General features: G+C 37.4%; 2 protein-coding genes across 2 annotated transcripts in view; one reads left to right on the top strand and one right to left on the bottom strand.

The window, feature by feature from the left end:
- The window catches only part of LOC124711268 (T-complex protein 1 subunit epsilon), a 42,984-nt gene extending 24,635 nt beyond the window's left edge, over nt 1–18,349 (top strand). Inside the window, exon 3 of the mRNA XM_047241249.1 lies at nt 17,053–18,349. Within this exon, the coding sequence (XP_047097205.1) occupies nt 17,053–17,583 (531 nt within the window). The 3' untranslated portion in view covers nt 17,584–18,349. The remainder of the gene's footprint in view (nt 1–17,052) is intronic.
- Nucleotides 18,350–19,437: 1,088 nt separating this feature from the next.
- The window catches only part of LOC124711844 (sodium channel protein Nach-like), a 158,680-nt gene continuing 157,091 nt past the window's right edge, over nt 19,438–21,026 (bottom strand). Inside the window, exon 9 of the mRNA XM_047242069.1 lies at nt 19,438–20,075. Within this exon, the coding sequence (XP_047098025.1) occupies nt 19,954–20,075 (122 nt within the window). The 3' untranslated portion in view covers nt 19,438–19,953. The remainder of the gene's footprint in view (nt 20,076–21,026) is intronic.

Here is a 21,026-nt window from a genome sequence, read left to right as displayed (position 1 = left end):
TGGAATAGATATCTTGGCTAGTTTTATTTATTTTCTAACTGAGAGAGATCCACATTGCTAGCTAGGTCTTTTATCTTTTTGTTATCAGAAAAAGTGTTGTTAATCATTTCCTTTGTATAGCATTTAACACACTAAAAGTATGTTCATACAAAACACTTAATGTACTTTGTTTTTAGATGCAAAAATGAATAAGCTTTGCAGTTGTCCAGCACATTTGCATAGTTGTTTGTTTGAGACATACGGTTTACTTTGGAACATTGGAATGTTTGCTCTGGGCTTTATTGATAATCGTAACTGTATGCTAATCTTAAAGGGACCATTTTAAAGCTGAATGCTGAGTTGAAATGATTGGAATTTGTTGTACAAATTCTCACCTGCCTTTTAATTTTCCAGTTATTTTTCCTTCTATGGCGCCTAGCTTTTTTGTGACGTCATACCGGAACATTGAGCAAATTTAAGAATTCTATTGGTCCATCATTGTATCAATGGCTTCAATTATTTTTTCTTATCATAGTATCGTATCCTGTATTTGCTGACTTCTTTGTTGAACAATGTCATTTATGTAATTCTCTCGCCCTGCTCCCTCCTTCCCAAGATTGTTCGCTCACACAGTAATAATCAGTGTTGCCACAAGTTCTGGAAATCAGGGAAATTCAAACACGTCAGAGAAATCAGGCAAATTTGGGTGAAGAAAAAAAAAAAAAAAAAACACTGGAAGAATCTTGTTTTTGACTCAGTAGATGAAATGGTTTGTTTACTTAGGTGTCGTGCATCATCACTGGCTGGCTACATGCACTGCTTCCCTGCTCCCTCATTCCTAGTGCTTCCCCCTGTCCTACCCCTCAGCTTGCAGTAAGTGCTGCCACCACTTCTTGCTGATAGCATAGCAGCTGCTGATGAGAGGCAGGGAGACATGAGGTGTGGTTTGTTTGGATCTGATACACAGAGATTGTAGACACAACGGCTGTAGACAGCAGTCGTGTGCTGATTTATGTGTGGGTGATTGCTCTAGCTTTCTTACAAAAGCTATGGTTGAAAATTTAGTTGTGGGAGCATGATTGTCTTTTCTACATGCCTGTCCGTGACTCAGCAGTCATCATTATGGTGAGTTGCTACCTATCCTCAATATTACTCATTTTTAGAGTATTTGAACAAATTATCTATTGTGTGGATTGATCACTGTGGTCTCATTTTATCAACATGCTGTGACTTGTGACTAACTGGCCACACAAGTGGATTTCCATGTTGTTGTTGTTGTTGTTGTTGTTGTGGTCTTCAGTCCTGAGACTGGTTTGATGCAGCTCTCCATGCTACTCTATCCTGTGCAAGCTTCTTTATCTCCCAGTACCTACTACAACCTACATCCTTCTGTATCTGTTTAATGTATTCATCTCTTGGTCTCCCTCTACGATTTTTACCCTCCACGCTGCCCTCCAATACTAAATTTGTGATCCCTTGATGCCTCAGAACATGTCCTACCAACCGATCCCTTCTTCTAGTCAAGTTGTGCCACAAACTTCTCTTCTCCCCAATCCTATTCAATACCTCCTCATTAGTTATGTGATGTACCCATCTAATCTGCTGCATTCTTCTGTAGAACGACATTTCGAAAGCTTCTATTCTCTCCTTGTCCAAACTATTTATCGTCCATGTTTCACTTCCATACATTGCTACATTCCATACAAATACTTTCAGAAAAAACTTCCTGACACTTAAATCTATACTCAATGTTAATAAATTTCTCTTCTAACTCTTTCCTTGCCATTGCCATTCTACATTTTATATCCTCTCTACTTCGATCATCAGTTATTTTGCTCCCCATATAGCAAAACTCCTTTACTAACTTTAAGTGTCTCATTTCCTAATCTAATTCCCTCAGCATCGCCCGACTTAATTCGACTACATTCCATTATCCTCGCTTTGCTATTGTTGATGTTCATTTTATATACTCCTTTCAAGACACTATCCATTCCGTTCAACTGCTCTTCCAAGTCCTTTGCTGTCTCTGACAGAATTACAATGTCATCGGCGAACCTCAAAGTTTTTATTTCTTCTCCATGGATTTTAATACCTACTCAAAACTTTTCTTTTGTTTCCTTTACTGCTTGCTCAATACACATTGAATAGCATCAGGGAGAGGCTACAACCCTGTCTCACTCTCTTTCCAACCACTGCTTCCCTTTCATGTCCCTCGACTCTTTTAACTGCCATCTGGTTTCTGTACAAATTGTAAATAGCCTTTCGCTCCCTGTATTTTACCCCTGCCACCTTCAGAATTTGAAAGAGAGTATTCCAGTCAACATTGTCAAGAGCTTTCTCTAAGTCTACAAATGCTAGAAACGTAGATTTGCCTTTCCTTAACCTAGCTTCTAAGATAAGTCGTGGGGTCAGTATTGCCTCATGTATTCCAATATTTCTACAGAATACAAACTGATCTTCCTCGAGGTTGGCGTCTGCCAGTTTTTCCATTCGTCTGTAAAGAATTCGTGTTAGTATTTTGCATCCGTGACTTATTAAACTGATTGTTTGGTAATTTTCACATCTGTCAACACCTGCTTTCTCTGGGACTGGAATTATTATATTCTTCTTGAAGTATGAGGGTATTCCGCCTGTCTCATACATCTTGCTCGCCAGATGGTAGAGTTTTGTCAGGACTGGCTCTCCCAAGGCCATCAGTAGTTCTAATGGAATGTTGTCTATTCCCGGGGCCTTGTTTCGACTCAGGTCTTTCAGTGCTCTGTCAAACTCTTCACGCAGTATCGTATCTCCCATTTCATCTTCATCTACATCCTGTTCCATTTCCATAATATTGTCCTCACGTACATCACCCTTGTATAGACCCTCTATATACTCCTTCCACCTTTTTGCTTTCCCTCCTTGGCTTAGAACTGGGTTTCCATCTGAGCTCTTGATATTCATACAAGTGGTTCTCTTTTCTCCAAAGGTCTCTTTAATTTTCCTGTAGGCAGAATCTTACCCCTTGTGAGATAATCCTCTACATCCTTAAATTTGTCCTCTAGCCATCCCTGCTTAGCCATTTTGCACTTACTGATGACCTCATTTTTGAGATGTTTGTATTCCTTTTTGCCTGCTTCATTTACTGCATTTTTAAATTTTCTCCTTTCATCAATTAAATTCAGTATCTCTTCTGTTACCCAAGGATTTCTACTAGCCCTCGTCTTTTTACCTACTTGATCCTCTGCTGCCTTCACTACTTCATCCCTCCAAGCTACCCATTCTTCTTCTACTGTGTTTCTTTCTCCCATTCCTGTCAATTGTTCCCTTATGCTCTCCCCGAAACTCTGTATAACCTCTGGTTTAGTCAGTTTATCCAGGTCCCATCTCCTTAAATTCCCACCTTTTTGCAGTTTCTTCAGTTTTAATCTACAGTTCATAACCAATAGATTGTGGTCAGAGTCCACATCTGCCCCTGGAAATGTCTTACAATTTAAAACTTGGTTCCTGAATCTCTGTCTTATCATTATATAATCTATCTGAAACCTGTCATTATCTCCATGCTTCTTCCATGTATATGACCTTCTTTTATGGTTCTTGAACTAAGTGTTAGCTCTGATTAAGTTATGCTCTGTGAAAAATTCTACCAGGTGGCTTCCTCTTTCATTTCTTAGCCCCAATCCATATTCACCACCTATGTTTCCTTCTCTCCCTTTTCCTACTACCGAATTCCAGTCAACCATGACTATTAAATTTTTGTCTACCTTCACTATCTGAATAATTTCTTTTATCTCATCATACATTTCTTAAATTTCTTTGTCATCTGCAGAGCTAGTTGGCATATAAACTTGTACTACAGTAGTAGGCGTATGCTTCATGTCTATCTTGGCCACAATAAGGCATTCACTACGCTGTTTGTAGTAGCTTACCCGCACTCCTATTTTTTTTTATTCATTGTTAAACTGACTCCTCCATTACCCCTATTTGATTTTGTATGTATAACCCTGTATTCGCCTGACCAAAAGTCTTGTTCCTCCTGCCACCGAACTTCACTAATTCCCACTATATCTAACTTCAACCTATCCATTTCCCTTTTTAAATTTTCTAATCATCCTGCTCGATTAAGGGATCTGACATTCCAAACACCGATCCGTAGAACGCCAGTTTTCTTTCTCCTGATAACGACGTCCTCCTGAGTAGTCCCTGCCCGGAGATCCGAATGGGGGACTATTTTACCTCCGGAACATGTTACCCAAGTGGACGCCATCAGCATTTAACCATACAGTAAAGCTGCATTACCCTCGGGAAAAATTACGGCTGTAGTTTCCCCTTGCTTTCAGCCGTTCGCAGTACCAGCACAGCAAGGCTGTTTTGGTTAGTGTTACATGGCCAGATCAGTCGATCATCCAGACTGTTGCCCCTGCAACTACTGAAAAGTCTGCTGCCCCTCTTCAGGAACCACAGGTTTGTCTGGCCTCTCAACAGATACCCCTCCTACGGTACGGCTATCTGTATCGCTGAGGCACGCAAGCCTCCCCACCAATGACAAGGTCCATGGTTCTTGGGGATTTCCATGTCAGGTCAAAACTGGACTTCGTTTTTGCGGGTATCTGTAACAAATCGGGTCTGCCTATCCCCAAGACATTTGGTTCTCACTGACATAGAGGCCCTCCCTGTCGGATCTAGTCTCACTGAGCTGCTCGCAGGCTAGTTCTGTTTGTGCCTGGCGTAATGCAGTGGATTTCAGTGGTTTATCCATGGACGCAGCACTGTGGTGCTCCTCAGCAGGCCAGAGGCCATGGGCAATGGATTTGAGGAATTGCAACTGTCTCACTGCAAGTATGTTGTACAGTGTGGCGTTTTATGGACATTTTATTTGTTTTGGTACATTTTGGCCCTTGAAAAATAGTTTATATGCTAGAAAGTATGGACAGTAAGAAGGAGAAAATTGTCAGTAGCTGGTGGTTTGTACACTATGTACTCATATATTTTTCAATAGAAAACTCGCACAGTACATGTAGAATAATGGATATAACACAGTAGGTAATAACTGGCAATAATGTACATAGTAGAACTACCATTTTATCGGCGATCATGTACAGTGTTGGTTTGCACAATTCTTCCCTGCTTTATACATTTCCTTCAAGAGGCCTACTGTTTTCTGAGGTTATTTCTGAAATAGTGAAGGTATTTTAAATTTGTCCTGCGACTCCAAGGAAATGCGTATTTTTGTCACCAAATGTGCTTCGTTTTATTGAAAGAAAATAATGTCAGTGGTCTTAATGAAACACACACACCATTTGCCTTGCTGTATCCATCTAAAAAATGTTCATAACAGAAGATGTTGATGTTAGTATGCAACATTTTTGCTCACATCAGGAAATGCCATCTGCTTGCAAGTTTTTTAAAGATGTTTCCTCATTTGCACTATTGTTAATTGACAATGTGTCAACTTACGTCTTAACTTGAGTTATAAAAATTTGTCATTGAAACATGCTAAAACTTGCCCGGAAGTGAGGAAAATATCAGGGAATTTCACTTGGGGAACCCTGATGATTTCTTTATGTAGTTTTCCTCTTTAAGAGGATACACTTTCAGTGAATTGTCCCTGTCTTTACTTTGTCATACAGCTCATCGCTTAAAACTATTTTGTTGGAATGTGAGTCAGTGTGCTGTTTACAAGTTGTATTCTGAACCATTCAGAACTGTTAGTTGCCATTCAGGAATATCCATAAAAGGTTTGATAACATCATCATTATTATTATTATTCACATTTTGTGGCCTTCATTGGACCACTCTAGCCAACTTTATACAAAGAATTTTTCAGTTTCCTGTCAGCCCAGTACTTCTTCATTCTCTCGGATCTCATCCTTCTTTCTTTATCGTAAATCACCCTTCCTATTGCCAGTTTGTTGCTTCTCATTTGCAGTCTGGTTTTGTTTGTCTGTGAGTTTCCTGATTTTGTCAGTTTTGTTTCTTAGGTCTTCCAATGTAATCCATATCCTCCTCTATTTCTGTAATCCACTTAATGTTACTCTTACTATTCTATTATTCTCCTGATGATCATGTTCTCTGGTGTTCTGATTAGACGTCCAAAAAATGAAAAGCGTTTCTTCCTGATTGTACTCATTACCAGTTCTATTTCCTTGTAGACTATTTCATTTATAGCTTCTCTCCATGTGGTAGGATTTGTTGATGCACATTCTGATGAGTCTTCTCTCTATTTTGAGTATTTTGTCTATTTGTGCAGTGTTAGTTGTTTTGAAGATGGTTTCACTTTTGTATGTTATTTCTGGTTGAGTGTTTTAATTTTGTTACTATTGACAGGCTCTTTTTGTTGTAGGTGTTCTTGCTGACATATTGTGCTCTAGTCAACTTGTTTATTCTGTTATGCCATGTTGGCTTTTCATTGAGGTTATATGTTATCATTTCACCCAGATATTTAAATTTATCTGCAATTTTCATTTCTTGGCAATTTTGTTTAAGTGGTGGGTCAGTTAACATGATGACTGTTTTTTCAAAGTATCATCCAAGACCAATTTTCTGTGCTATTTCCTGTAGTGAGATAACTTGTTGTTTGGTTTCCTGAATACTGTTGGACAAGAGAACAAGGTCATCAGCAAATCCTAGACAATTTAAACGTATGTTGTCTTTGGGTCTTCCAATTTGGAGACAGAAGTGATGATACTTTCCACAGGACCTGACCATCATTTTGCAGGAGAATGCTCAAGCATGTACAGTGCACGCTGTTACTGATTTGTTTGACAGATAACGCTACTAAGTGCTATACCACATGTTGCACTCCCCTGACTTAAGCCCTTGTGAGTTCAACTCGATTTCTAAACTGAAGGAAACACTTCACGGCATTCGCTTCAGAACTGCTACAAATTCGTCAGGCAATAAACTGCGCCACTCGAACTGTCAACACAGCAGGCATTGCTAAGAGTATCCTACAATTTCCACATTGCTGGAAACTGGTTATACACAATGCTGGTGACTACTCTGAAGGTCAGTAAAAGTTTGAAACACGTATCTATTTTGTACGAGCTGTAAATAAATAGTTACGACTATTAAAGTTCCAACCCTCGTATTGAGTTAAAATATTATGAAATGTGATTTTGAATGGTGTTCTGCATGGAAATTCATACACGGCTATGGGGCAAAGTAAAAAGCTTTTGGCCTATGGGTAAGAGTGTATTTAAATCAAAACTGAGTTTGATAGAACCACCAGAACCAGACATCGACTTTGACTTGTGGCATAATGAAGTTGTGTGCAGACAGAGACAAGACACTGAAATGCTATTTTGCTTCTGTGTTGCTTTTTGATATGTAGGTTGTGGTGACAGATTGACCTGCATTGTAGTCAAAGGTCTAGGTTACTTGAAAGGGGCATGGCCATGAGTTTGCAAAGCACATAAATGTGAACACCAAATCTTACCTGTAGTGGCAAACTGATCTGCAGATTAGCCAATAGTCTATTTTAGGTTGAAATCTGTGAATTTCGCTTTAGTGTGTCTGAACCAACAGATGTACCATAAGATAACTCTAATTCTTGTTATCAATGATAGAAAGTCCAGAAAGGAATAACAGTAATATTGAAAGGATAAATTGCTACAGTCGATAGTCGACTTCTTCCCAAACCTTGATCAGTGTATCTGGAGTAACTGTTGCAACAATCCTGTCTTTAAAGCCAGGTGGATCAGCTGGTAGTGGAGACACAAATGCATGAACTGTTATGAACCCACAAAGGTAAAATTCACATGGCATCAGATCGTGTTGAATGTGGAAGTCATGCAAAACAAATCCTATCATCTGACCCCTTGTGGTAGTTGGGTACAACATCGTTTAACCAATCAAGTTCTGAGTTATGTTAGTGTTGCAGTGCACTGTCTTGCTGCCTGCCGAATAAAAGTTCTATGCTTAAAGTTCTTCCAATTGAGGAAAGAGCCATACTTTTAGCACACCAAGGTAAGAAACGCCTCTTACATGATCTTCACTGAAAAAGAAAAGTCCTCCGTTGGGGTATGGTACAAAAAAAAAATTTAAATTTAGGGGAGTATTGTTACAAATGTACTGTCTCTTGGGGATTTGCTGACCCCTAGGTGCACATATAGTTTGTATTCACATTTCTGCATGTGTGAAATGTTGATTCATCGCTAAAGATAGCACCATCCAGAAAAACTTTGTCATGCAGCAACTGTTTGTTTGCAAAGTTGCCGTATAAACAGTAGTTCATAGGCTTTAGTGCTTGAAACAACTGAAAATGGTAATAACATAGTTTTAAACATCTCCTTTAGTGTCTCCTTACAAATGTCACTGGAATAGCTAATTCACCTCTAGCCCTCGAAACTGATTTCTTGGGGCTGCATATGAAAGCCTGTCACTTGTTCAATATGTTCTTCAGTCATTCTGGTTCATGCCATATTCTTCTCTTTGTGCACAAGTGTACAAACAAAACTGTTTGAGTTGCTCTGTCATTTGAAGTATTATTTATACTAGTAAGTTGAATGTTATAAATGCTACAAAGTCTTAAAACCCATATATTCATTTTGAAGCTTCTGTGTACACAAGTTAGGAACTTTTTTGTGTTAAAGCAGTTGTTATTGTGTCTGTCTAAATTGTAGAATTTTTCATTTGTGATTGAGTGATAGGAAGTAATTTGTAGAACATGTGGAATTTTGGTTTTGAGGGCATGACATAATTAATTATTGCAGTGTACTGCTGCTCTTCAGTTGTGTGCTACCGCTGGCAGTTGATTATTATACTTGGTAGCCAATCAGGTGATACTAGACAGTAGCTAATTAGTATTGATCAGTCTTATAATGTTGGTTGTCACAATGTTCTGCTGGTTTTTCCAAATATGTCAAGATTTATGAGTTTACGGTTATGGTGGGACCTAACAGCACAGCTTAAATTACTGTGAGTGAAATGAGCAGAAATGAAATGAATAATCTTCATTGCCAGAAATACGTACGAAATGAAAGGTGAGGTGACCGAATGACGTATAGAATACCCCAGGGTCTAAGTTAGGTTGGAAGGTGACAGTTTGCTTGTAAGTTGACAAAGCCTGTGAATGAATGTGAATGTAGGTTGTGGTTACATTATTACCTGTAGCATAGCTCAAGTTCTAGGTTATAGGTTAGGTTGGAAGATAAGCAATTTGGTTGTCATTTGGTGGAGCTAGTGAATGTGTTGAATTGACATAACAGTTGGTAGTGTGCCCAAGATCTATGTAACTGTAATGACCCTCAATGTATTGCAGTATTGGCTATGAAAAATACATAGTAATATAACCACCAGTAATACCTGTATAACACCTGACAGTAGCATATCCAAAGGGGGTGGTGTGACTGTGTCATGGAAGCTACATCCTGCCAGCCCAAAGAAAAATTTTAGCAATAATATATGTATTTTTCCATTCTTTAACTTTTAATTTTCTGAGGTAACTTCCTTCAATATTCAAACATCTTAGAAGACATAACATAGTTATTACATACTGCAGTCGGTGATTTTTGTAAATAGACAATGGGAAATGTTGAAACAGATTACAACAGCATGAGAAAGAACTCTTTTGTGTGGACAATACCAGGTGTACCGGTATGAAATGAGCGTTAAGATACAAATGTGTCGATAGGGAACGTGTTGTGAACGAGCCTTAATTTTTTTTTTTGTTTGGTTGGTATGACATCTGTCAAAGATATTTAGTATACATAAAGTCATGGAACAAACATCATCATATGTTTTCATTGTGTTAACAATGTCGAATTTTGTACCAGAAAGTGATGATTTGTGGAAAGCATTAATTTTTTGTTTTCATTTGAAAAAAAGTGCTGCAGAGTCGCATCGAATGCTTCTTGAGGTTCAGAAACAATGATTTTGATGTAAGAAATGAAGAACGTGGAAGACCACCAAAAAAGTTTGAAGACGTCGAATTGCAAGCAATATTGGATGAAGATGATACTTTGAGTCAGAAGCAAATGGCAGCAATGCTAAATGTTGCACAACAAACAATTTCTGACCGTTTGATAGCTATGGGAAAGATCCAAAAGTGTGGAAAATGGGTGCCACATGAATTGAATGAAAAACAGATGGAAAACCGAAAAACTATTTGTCAAATTTTGCTTCAAAGACATGAAAGAAAATCACAGGGTGTATACGACCTGGGGTATCTGGGAGATCCAGGAAGAACCTAGGAATTTTTTCGTCCGGGAGAAAACCGGGAAAAACCCGGGAATTTTTTAGAATTCCGGGAATTTTTCATTGTTTTAGTTAACAGTTAAATTTTTGTGATTTTGAATGGTAAGAACCGATACTCTAACGAAGGATATTACTGTATCCCGCTTCTGCAGAATAATACTGCAGCAACAAGACATGAACGAGAGGAAAAAAAAAAAAACGAAAATAAAATTTAAGTCACAAAGGAAATGCTCCATATACAACAAAACACAGTGCTCTTACAAGTGTCTGCCAACCAAAGTGTGTCAAAGGCTTTAGGAAGAATATGCCTCCTATGAGCGTGATGTGACAGCTGTTTACATTAGATTCATTTGAGCAGTTGCGGGCGGGCTCTCGCGCATGCGCAGTTGAGTCGTGCATGAGTAGTACCTGCTGCTGCTTCTGGCTACAGACGAGTGGCTGGGGGCCACTATCTGAATTGCTCCGGTTCGGAAATATCGTAGATCCGGGGCTCAGAGCAGTCTGAGTTGTTGTGGGGAGGTGGGTAGTCTCCACGTGACCTGTGTTTACATTTAGTGATTTTGCTGTTTGCTCTTCGTTTATTGCTCTCTCATTAAATGAAAACAAAATGGATTTCTGTGGCCGGGAACTACCAAATGAATTAAAATACGTTCGCATAATTACGGAAGGCTAAAATATGTTGTTAGTTTCAGGTTTTATTTCCACCTTTCCGACAGTCAAGCATTAATCGCCTTGCAGTAGAATGAAGTTATTTTTGTCGTATTGCTAAAGAGATTTGGCTTTTATTAATCTTTTGCGTTGAGGCAGTCAATTTATTTGAAACGAAGTGTTTAATTTCACACAGTTGGGTAGCTTCAACTGTTCGCTGCATCTGAAGTGCACGTTTCCATCTTCTAGCTCATATGGCATTATGCCATAATAAAGAACCAAACATGAGATAATATGGTACTGGTACTCAAGAAAATTTACATCCGAATCTGGACATATGATTGTGCACTTTAAGCCGAATTATGCATTTTAGTATGGCTCACGAGTTTTATGACATAATGCAAGGTTTTTTAATGTTTTACACATATGAATATGCGGGCTTCCTGTGTCATTGTAGCTGCGCAAGCGCAGTGACGCCTGTTATCTGGCGCTCTCTGGCAACTGCTGAAACGAACCAATTTCTAACAGGTCACAGGAAAATATTGCGAATGTGGTTTGAAAAGTGTTACTTTGAAAGTAAATTTCCTTTTACGCAAGATGAACTATGTGCAAGAATGTACAATGAATTTCTTAAATCACAGAGCGTTTGACTCTCATTTAAAAATCAACTCCTTGAGGACGACCATCTTCAAGGATTTCGAGCCTGGATCAGACATTTACGTTGTTATTAAAAATTTTACTGGCACATTTGTGTGATGTATCTTTAAGTGTAATACTCGCTGAAAGATCAGCTTTTTATATGTGGAAACTTAGCTCCTCTTGCAGCCTATTAATCTTCGAGACCAATATTATTTGTGAAAGCTTTGTTTTTCTTGTAGCAACACTATGTATATTAATTTCAACCATTAACTTCTCCTTTTCGTGTGTTCACGTTAATTAAGAGTGATCTTGCTATTGGTTGACTACATAACGTGTCCTATGCTGTCATGGGGTGGCAAGATCACGTGACATGAGCTATGACTGGCTTACAAAAGCGTATCGCAATCTGTTTCCTTGCTTCGGAAAATAACATGCAGTGTTTGGCGGAATTTGAATTTATACTTCCATAAAAAATGCAATGTACATGTTGCTGCACATCAAAGATCTTTCCAAAACGTGTTTTTTTTCCCCCTGGGTTTCGTTTTCTAAAGTGCCGGCAGATTTCTACGTCTGTGTAGAAAACCGTAAACATTCAAAAGACTGATAAGTTTTACAGTGCCGAGGAAAAGTATACTGTCACTTAACACGGATAAAGTGTATTTTCACCCGGGAGAAAATGTATTTTCAACTGGGAAATCCGGAAAAATCCGGGAATTTTTTTTCCTTGTCCATGTATACACCCTGAATCAATTTTGCATCGAATTGTTACTGGCAATGAAAAATGGATTTATTTTAAGAATCCTAAACGGGAAAAATCATGGGTTAATCTGGGACAACCATCAACATCGACTGCAAAACCAGATCGATTTTGCAAGAAGACAATGCTCTGTGTTTGGTGGGATCAGAGAGGTTTGGTGTGTCATGAGCTTTCTGGTATGATTTTTTTTTTTAGTAATTTAATTGAAAGCTTTGTTGCTTTGGTAAAAATAAAATTGGTTCTTTTTGTCGTGACAGAATCAATTACTATTAATCACACCAGATTTGTTGGAGAACAGCAGCAACATGTGTAATTGATCCAGCTTTAAGAAATTCTATTACCTTTTAGCGGAAAATTCGTGTGGTACTCTCCAACGTTAGAAAAGTCGTGGTGTTCCGTTCGGAGCAGGAGGCGGCTGTCTTTTCTCATTTGCGATATCGAAAATTACTAAAAAAAATGAACAGAAATTTTTTTTTTCGGAGGAAGATCGCGCGGAGAAAGCAGACGGAAGTTACATGAAAGAAACCTAAGGGACCAACTAATTGGATTTGTACGAACATATAAACGGAACTGAAAGAACTTGGAATAAATACTATAACGATGTCGTCACGACAGCCTCCTGTTCCGACAGAACACACGCTGGATCATAAGCTGCATAAATCTTTTAAACAGGAAAGATTATCACAAGTATAATTAATTAAAATAAGGTTGAGAGATTTTCTTTGAAATTAAATAAACTTCAAGGCTTCAAGTATTATATTATGAAACGGAAACTTACATTAACATGGCCACCCATTGTGGCGGTGGAGCGAATTTTCATGATATACATTCTCGCTTGTTTGTGGCTACATATATTTTTTAATCACTTAAACTCTTAAAGTTACAATAAAATGATTATATCAGTATGGAGCACAATACTTTTGCGTCCGACTCGCAACACATTCACAGAACAGCTAGAGAGCAGCGCGGCTCCCTGCAGAAGTAAAAATTGGCAATTGTTATTTTGAAACATAGGTGCATCTTTTTTTTTTTTTTTTACTGATCGATAGCAGCGTATAACAGTTTATAGCTATTGTGATATTCTGCGCTTTTCAGGAGCGCGGCAAAGATATCTGGTTACAACATTCATTGGTATATGTTAAAAGTTCGCACATACTGACGCGAATACAGAGGAAAAAAAACTTTTACATGTTAAAAGGCTGTAATGTCACAGCTTCTAAAAGCCAGTGAAACTGTGAATACTAATCGCTACAGACAACAAATGATCAATTTGAACTATGCATTGATCGAAAAAGGACCAGAATGGGCCAGAAGACATGGCAAAGTAATTTTTTTACATGACAATGCACCTGCACACAAAGCAAAAATGGTTCAGGATACAATCAAAACACTTGGCTGGGGGCTGCTACCCCACCTGCCGTACTTCACCAGACTTGGCTCCTTCTGACTACCATTTGTTTTCATCAATGGGACACGCATTGGCTGAGGAACACTTCGATTCCTACTAAGAAGTCGAAAATTGGGTGTCTGACTGATTTGCTTCAAAAGACGAACATTTCTACTGGCGTGGTGTCCACAAATTGCCAGAAAGGTGGTCAAAATGTATAGAAAGCAATGGTCAGTACTTTGAATAAAATGTTTTTACTTTTCAATTCAAAATTAGTGTTTCATTTTTACAAAAAAAAAAAAAAAAAAAAAATGCTCATTTCATACCGGTACACCTGGTACGCTTTCTATCCATTGCATGTCTCACAGATTCATATCCAAAGAAAGAAGTGAGTGATGTGCGGTCATGTTATGGGCCTTATTGCTTGTAAGAAAGGTACTGATTGAGTGCAAACAGAAAAGCCGCAGACTTAGTTGCAGCATTTGAAAGAACTCTTGGTTTATGAGAAGCAGATTAAGTCTTATAAATTTTTTTACAATTACTGTATCTCAGTTAAGCAATGTAGCAACTTTTGTATCACAGATGAACTGTGTATAATAGGGGAGATCATAGTAGATTGGAAAAGCTATTGTAGGGAAGCATGTGAGGAAATGTATTCGAAACAAACCAAAAAACTTGGTAGCAGAGGTGGTGTCATTGATATCGGCAAAGCAATGTTTGAGAAAAGAAAATTTCGGGGAAGAGATAAGCGATAGGAAGTTGAGTATTTGGGAGAATAGGAAGAGGAACCCACAAGTAGTTTGTTTAAGTTGGTTCCAGGCATATAAAGGAGAAGTTACTAAGTGTCATTAAAGAATACATCCGTTTGGGAACTACAGTTACTTGACTATTTCACATAATATAAGTGTTAGAATGATGGAGGATTTATCATCATCATAATCGTTTTCCAACTTCAGTTCCCAGAGTGTGGTAAGTGCTCACCATCTGCTGTCTTGTTCCATCTTCTGTTCCAGGACAATTTCCCACTTGTGTACTTTCTCCTCCACATCTGATCTTACAGTCTCTACCACCATTTTCTTGGTCTTCCCAGTGGTCTTCTTTCTATGAGGTTCAGGTTGAAATACTTCCTGGTAGGTCTTTTCATTGTTCATTCTCATTATGTGCTCATACCACTGAAGCCTGCATTTCTTTTACTCTGGTAATAGGTACTTCAATAACAGCTACTTTTATATTCACGGCATTCCTGAGTTTGTCCTTTCTAGTTGTTCAATTCATAATTCTAATGAAGCTCATTTCTGTTGCTTGAATTCTGCAGAGGGCTTTGTTTAGTAGGGTACACGTTTCTAAACCATATGTAAGGAATGGTAAGAAATAGGTGTGGTACATGGGTGCTTTTGCTTTTTGTGGTGTTTTAACATCCCCGAGAAGATTCCTGATTTGACTGTAAAAATTGGATGCTTTGTGTCCTGCTGAGTACTTCCTGCTCAATGGTGTTGTCTTTAGAGATTGTGCTTCCTAGGTACTTGAAATGGGAAATAGATTTTACTTTTTCTCCTGATAGAAATATATTTGAGTTTCCTTGCCTGTTTATGGTCATTTCTACTGTCTTTGGTTTACTTATTTTTAATTCGAAATTTTTGAATGTGTTGTTACAATCATTAAGTTTCTTCTGTGCTTCATCTTCTGTCTCTCCCTATACTATCAAATCATCGGCAAAAACCAGGACATTTGGTTCATTGTCTATTTTCTTGATAGATTTTATGATTTCCATTACTATCACAAACAAGAGTGATGATAAGGCACTTCCTTGTTGCCTATCTGGACACAGCTGTGTCACTTTTGGTGCAGCATCTTGACTTTATTGCCTTTGGCAACTTCAGGTCTTCCAAACATTCCCATATCCTGTTTTGAGGAACATTGTCATATGCTTTTTCAATGTCCACTAATACAGTCACAAGATTTCTTCCATATTTCCAGTACTTCCCTGTCAGTATTCATACTGTAAAAAAAGATCCACGATGATGGTAACCTCATACGAACAGAGGAAGTTATCAGGGAGGAAATGAGAAAGTATTTAAACATGTTGCTAAACACAGATGGGGACAGCACAACCATTAACAAATGTAGTGTAATTAATGAAGTCCAAACCAATTGACACCCATTAACATGGCACAAGTTAGAAACCACATTAAGAGCATTTGGAATGGGAAGTTGACAAGCTTTGATGATTTCTGCTCAGACATGATAAAGGCAGCTGGAATATTAGCTTAAATTGGCTATATAGAGTGTTATCAGTGATTTGGGAAGAAAACAAAATCCCAGAAGATTGGAGTAAAGGAATCATCTTCCCTCTGTTCAAAAAGGGCAATCAACGAAAATGTGGAAACTATAGAGGCATCACGCTGTTGTCACCCACCCTGAAGCTGTTAGAAAAGATCATAGAAATGAGATTTAGAAAGATAGTAGAACCTTTACTTGAGGAAGAATGACATGGATTCAGGAAAGACTGAGGAGTTAGCATATTACTGTGAATTCTGAAATAGAATTAAAGGACCCCAAATGAGTGTACACACACAAATGGTCTTGAAGGCATCAGGTTGTGGAAAAGTTCCCTAAAACACAAAATGTGCGCTTATCCCTCTCTTCCTCTCCCCCTCCCCCAAACATACATACAAAATCACTGAAATTACTAATTCCTGACCAGTGCTCATAGTAGATTTTTATAGGTACATGTGAAAGACATTTAAATTTGACAGTAGATCCAGGCATTTTATGTCATCCAATACCTTTCACTGTGAAACTGATGCTGCCATTCATAGATATTATCATTCATAGATATTTTCAGAAAACATTGAACTATAATTAGATAATCAGTCTCTGCAAACTTCAGTGCATTTAGCCTTATGTTTGCCTTCTTTGTTACTAATGTCTTAATGGGGCAGGCTGAGGGAACAGTTGACTGGCATCTTAATTATTTTGTTCTAATGATAAATCATTACAAGGCACAACATCTAATATGTATAATAAACTGTTAAAACCTAAATATTTTTGGAACATCGTGTTCTCACCATCAACAAATTTCACTCCATACCATGTGCAGAAAGCTTTTGTTGAACATTGCAGATGATGATCTCTTGGGGGTCTTAAACTTTCCTGAGTTATCTGTGAGAGGGGTGAATGATCACCATGAATATTATATCTTTGAATTCTAGTAATAATTTTGTCATATCTCAGCAGTTTAACAGTATTAATTAATGTAGCTATAAATTATGCAGTCCAGTTACTTTTGCCAACTGTTTACTTGAAATAATAACTGTTCTCAGTATTATGATTTTTTTTTTTTTTTCATGACTTCATCGTTTAATATAGTTTCGTGCTTCATCTTATAATCTAGTTTTGTGCTTGTGATTGTAAAAGAAAAGATGTGATGTGTAAAAGATAATTAAGACCATAAAAAATTTATTTGCAGGATCGCATGTTGGTAATTGAAGAATGTAAGAACTCCAGAGCAGTGACAATCTTTATCAGAGGTGGAAACAAGATGATAATTGAGGAGGCAAAACGCAGTATCCATGATGCACTGTGTGTTGTTCGAAATCTTGTGGTGGATAACCGTATCGTTTATGGAGGTGGGGCAGCAGAAATCTCATGTGCACTTTCTGTCTCTGCTGAAGCTGACAAATTTTCGTCACTCGAGCAGTATGCATTCCGTGCTTTTGCTGAAGCGCTGGAGAGTGTACCTTTGGCTTTGGCTGAGAACTCTGGTCTCTCACCGATACACACCGTTACAGAAGTAAAGGCACGCCAAGCAGTTGAGGGCAATTCAGCACTAGGTATTGATTGTATGCTCAATGGCACAGCTGATATGCGCCAGCAGCATGTCATTGAGACCCTGCGTAGTAAGAAGCAGCAAATTGTGCTTGCCACTCAACTGGTTAAGATGATTCTAAAAATAGATGACATAAGGTGCCCCAATGACCAAGGCTCCCATGGTTTGTAAAACACTACTACCAGTTTCCACTTAAAGTTTTGGCAATGTTTGTAAAAATGTTGCATTTACTTTTGCTTATTTATGAGACTTTTGCACCAAGGAAAGCAGTGTAAGAAGTACAGTAGTTCACTTACTGTGATATGTGAATGCTTCTGTTTAAATTTCACCTTACTTATAGCTAATCATTTTTCTTATTTCTGAAAATGCTTTAAAGAATAATAAACAAGGGAGAATTCTGCGAAGAAAAGTAGTTAATGTTATTGTTCCCTTGGTGCAGTATATTTCCGTAAAATGTGATTACCTAAAATAACATATTCTTCTTTGTTAATGTTAATCTGATTTTATAATTAAGTTGTAACAGATCTTAATAAACAGTATCATACAATTTTACGGTAACTAATCTGTCAGAACCTTGTAATCACTGACTAAATGTTGTGTTGCACCTTTTTTCTACACAGATAACTTTTTATTACTTTTCAAATAAATTTTTTGAACACATGAAACCTATAATTCTACATTTATTTCATTATTACTGAAAATATGCAATGAGAACTCTATTTTGGCGGAAGTTACTCAAGTAGGTGGTGAATGTACTGCTCTTCCATCACTTTAAAGTGAATGACAGAATGGAACACCCTGCTGCCTAGAGTAACATTTTATGACATTAATGGAAGAATGACAACATAATTTATTGAGTTGTGGATTTCCTTTCTGTGTGTGAACATGAAAGTAGCATGTAATCATAATTAAAACTTCGATGAGTAGTGAACTTTAATTTGTTTTATCATCTTCATATTTGCCCATTTTTTAAACTATATAAAAAATAGATGTACGTTGTGATGTGTTTTACTAAAGGTGAAAAAGAGCACAGGAGTACTTAACTTTCTTGAGAATTCAGATCTTGTTTGTTTTATAAAAGTAAAAAGGGAGAGGACAAAAGCTGTTGTAGATACAGAGGTGTGATAGCAACAGTTTAGGATGAAGACACAGTGTTAATGGGAAGTGAAACAAATAGAAATGTGAGTTTAGGCAGACGCTTAATAGGGTAGTGTAACATTTCTAATGAAGCTGTTAAAAATAAATGTTTGACATTAATCTATCAAATGCAGAATATCCTGAGTATGGGCCCCGTACGCAGTGTTGCTGGTTGTTCCATAGGTCATTACCTCAGTGGTATGTTGACCTACTGTGTCAGTCTGCAAAAAATAGCACTGAAAAATTTCCTGTGCAGAGAATGATTCCCAGTAAGTTGCTTTCCCTGGTATATAATTTCTCTTTCTGAAACAGAATTTCTGAAATTAGATATGAGCATGGCAGGCCTTGTGTGTGAACTACTGCATTTGAGGTGGTCATGTTGCAGGCACTGGTTGAACAGTCATAAAACCAGCACATATTCCATATCCATGGTGTTAAATAAACTAATAACAAAGTACAAAAGTCTGTAATTAGGTGTGGATGCACTCTTCCAAGCCAGTGATGACGAAATTTCTCCTACAAGTACTTGGTTCAATCTTCATATGGTAAATTTAACATAGTCCCAGTCCCCAGTGTGTATTTTGTGTACAACAGATACTAGATTTCTGTGTGCTGGAAAGATGAAAGTGAGCTGTGGACAGACGGATGTTTGAGTCAGTATACATTAACTACAATTGTGATCTGTGGAAAGTATAAAACAACATTGATCCAAGATATGATGATAAAATATTGTGGACGCTTCAAATTTATTATGCAACTTAAATCACTCACAAAATCCTTATAGAAATAAACACAAAACAAATAATTAGTGATATATGTGTGTAACAAAATACAGCAAACGAACTCTAAATTATTGTAAGAGCATATAGAGTAAAAATGCTGTACTACAGGGAGCATTTCAATCTAGTTTTCTAAACCTGGAGTTCACAAACATTTCAGTTGCGCTGAAACCATATTGAAAAAGAAAACTGCATAGCAGTGAAAATTTTTCTGTTTGTGTGAAGGTTGAAGTGTTCCTGCTCCTGTTCTCCCGATTATCTCTTTACAAACTCATTCAGTGTGTTTCCACTTTGCTGCAATTTCTACCTTAGATTGATGACTGAAACCTATAGCTATTGCTAAGAGGGTAATACCTTACTGACTTCAGATGTTATTTCAGTAGAAATAGTAGCAAAGACATAAGAGATTTGCATCAGAGAGAAATGCAAGCTACATAAAGTGGTTTTAGATTGTAACCGACAAATTAAAAGTGATAGGCCATTCCAATAATTAAAGTACATTAGTACACTGAAAGAGAATTTATCCCTTGAATAATAATATTTGTTTACTGAGTTTTATTGTCACTATGCACTGAAGCTAGTTGATCTTTGTTCTACATTATTTGTAGATTTGGTTTCTTTATTCTTATTTCTGCTGTGCTCTTTTGTAAATAGTCCAGTAGATGCGTATTGTGATGTGATACAGAATTTCAACAAAGCTGAGCAAGCTAGCTCCAACCAGCAGACCAGCAACAGCTCCTGTATACACTGGGAAAAAAAGCAGAATTAGTGAACTTGCCAGGAGTACAATAATTTGCAGTTAAAAGTTAATTGACATTATGTATAGGAAACCATTTATAACATCTTGTTAGTGAGGTTCACATTGTGTCACAATAGGTGTGACGTGAATTATTCTTATTCAAGTGAGAGGTCTTTGAACTGCCCAGCCAGATGTTCATGACTGTTATTGCATAATCAGTTTACTGCCAAATAGTTCTGCTGTTTTTCTTGTGTCTGTTACATCACTAATATTTGATCTGGCTTATCTAAAACATAGTTTGGCTGTTTGGATAGTCCACAAATAATTAGTATTTATAGTCATGAAAATTGCAACATTGAAGTCTTATGTTATATGAAATCACTTTCATTTTGCCAACAGTCTTATTAAGACGGCTTTGAGGGATGGGTCAAGACTGAGAGCAACCTCTTGCATTTGAGGCATTAAGTAATCTTTAAAATTGGAAGAACCACCAATAATAAATAGAAGGCAATGCAAAAATCAGTGAAAACTATTGGAGGAAAAACTGGAAATTTGTCTGCACAGGACAAGCTATCTTCTAAAATATTGTCTTATTGACAATGTCCTTCACCAAAACTTTTGCAACTAAACTTGGTCCTTGTTCACATCTATTGAGGGCTTGGTAGGAGAGGTTGAACTGTAATAAAAAGGCAACATGAAGGTATACTACTTAAAAAAAATAGTTTTTTGCATTGGCTATATCCAATTCATTTTGTGTGTTTTGAAATTTTGCCTGAGTAGTGATTTTAAAGCAGCTGCATACATAATTAGAATACAGTTACAAAGCAACCATTGGCTATAGTCACCAGAATAAAACTACTTATAGTGTTTAACATGTTAAATACATATGTTTAGTCATTGTAAAGCAATGTAAAGCAAAATTTAAGAAATCTGCACAAAAACAGAAGGGAATGGTAAAC

Source organism: Schistocerca piceifrons, chromosome 8 (genome assembly GCF_021461385.2).
Source record: "Schistocerca piceifrons isolate TAMUIC-IGC-003096 chromosome 8, iqSchPice1.1, whole genome shotgun sequence".
Classification (NCBI taxonomy): domain Eukaryota; kingdom Metazoa; phylum Arthropoda; class Insecta; order Orthoptera; family Acrididae; genus Schistocerca; species Schistocerca piceifrons.
This window is presented reverse-complemented; position numbering and strand designations above follow the sequence as displayed.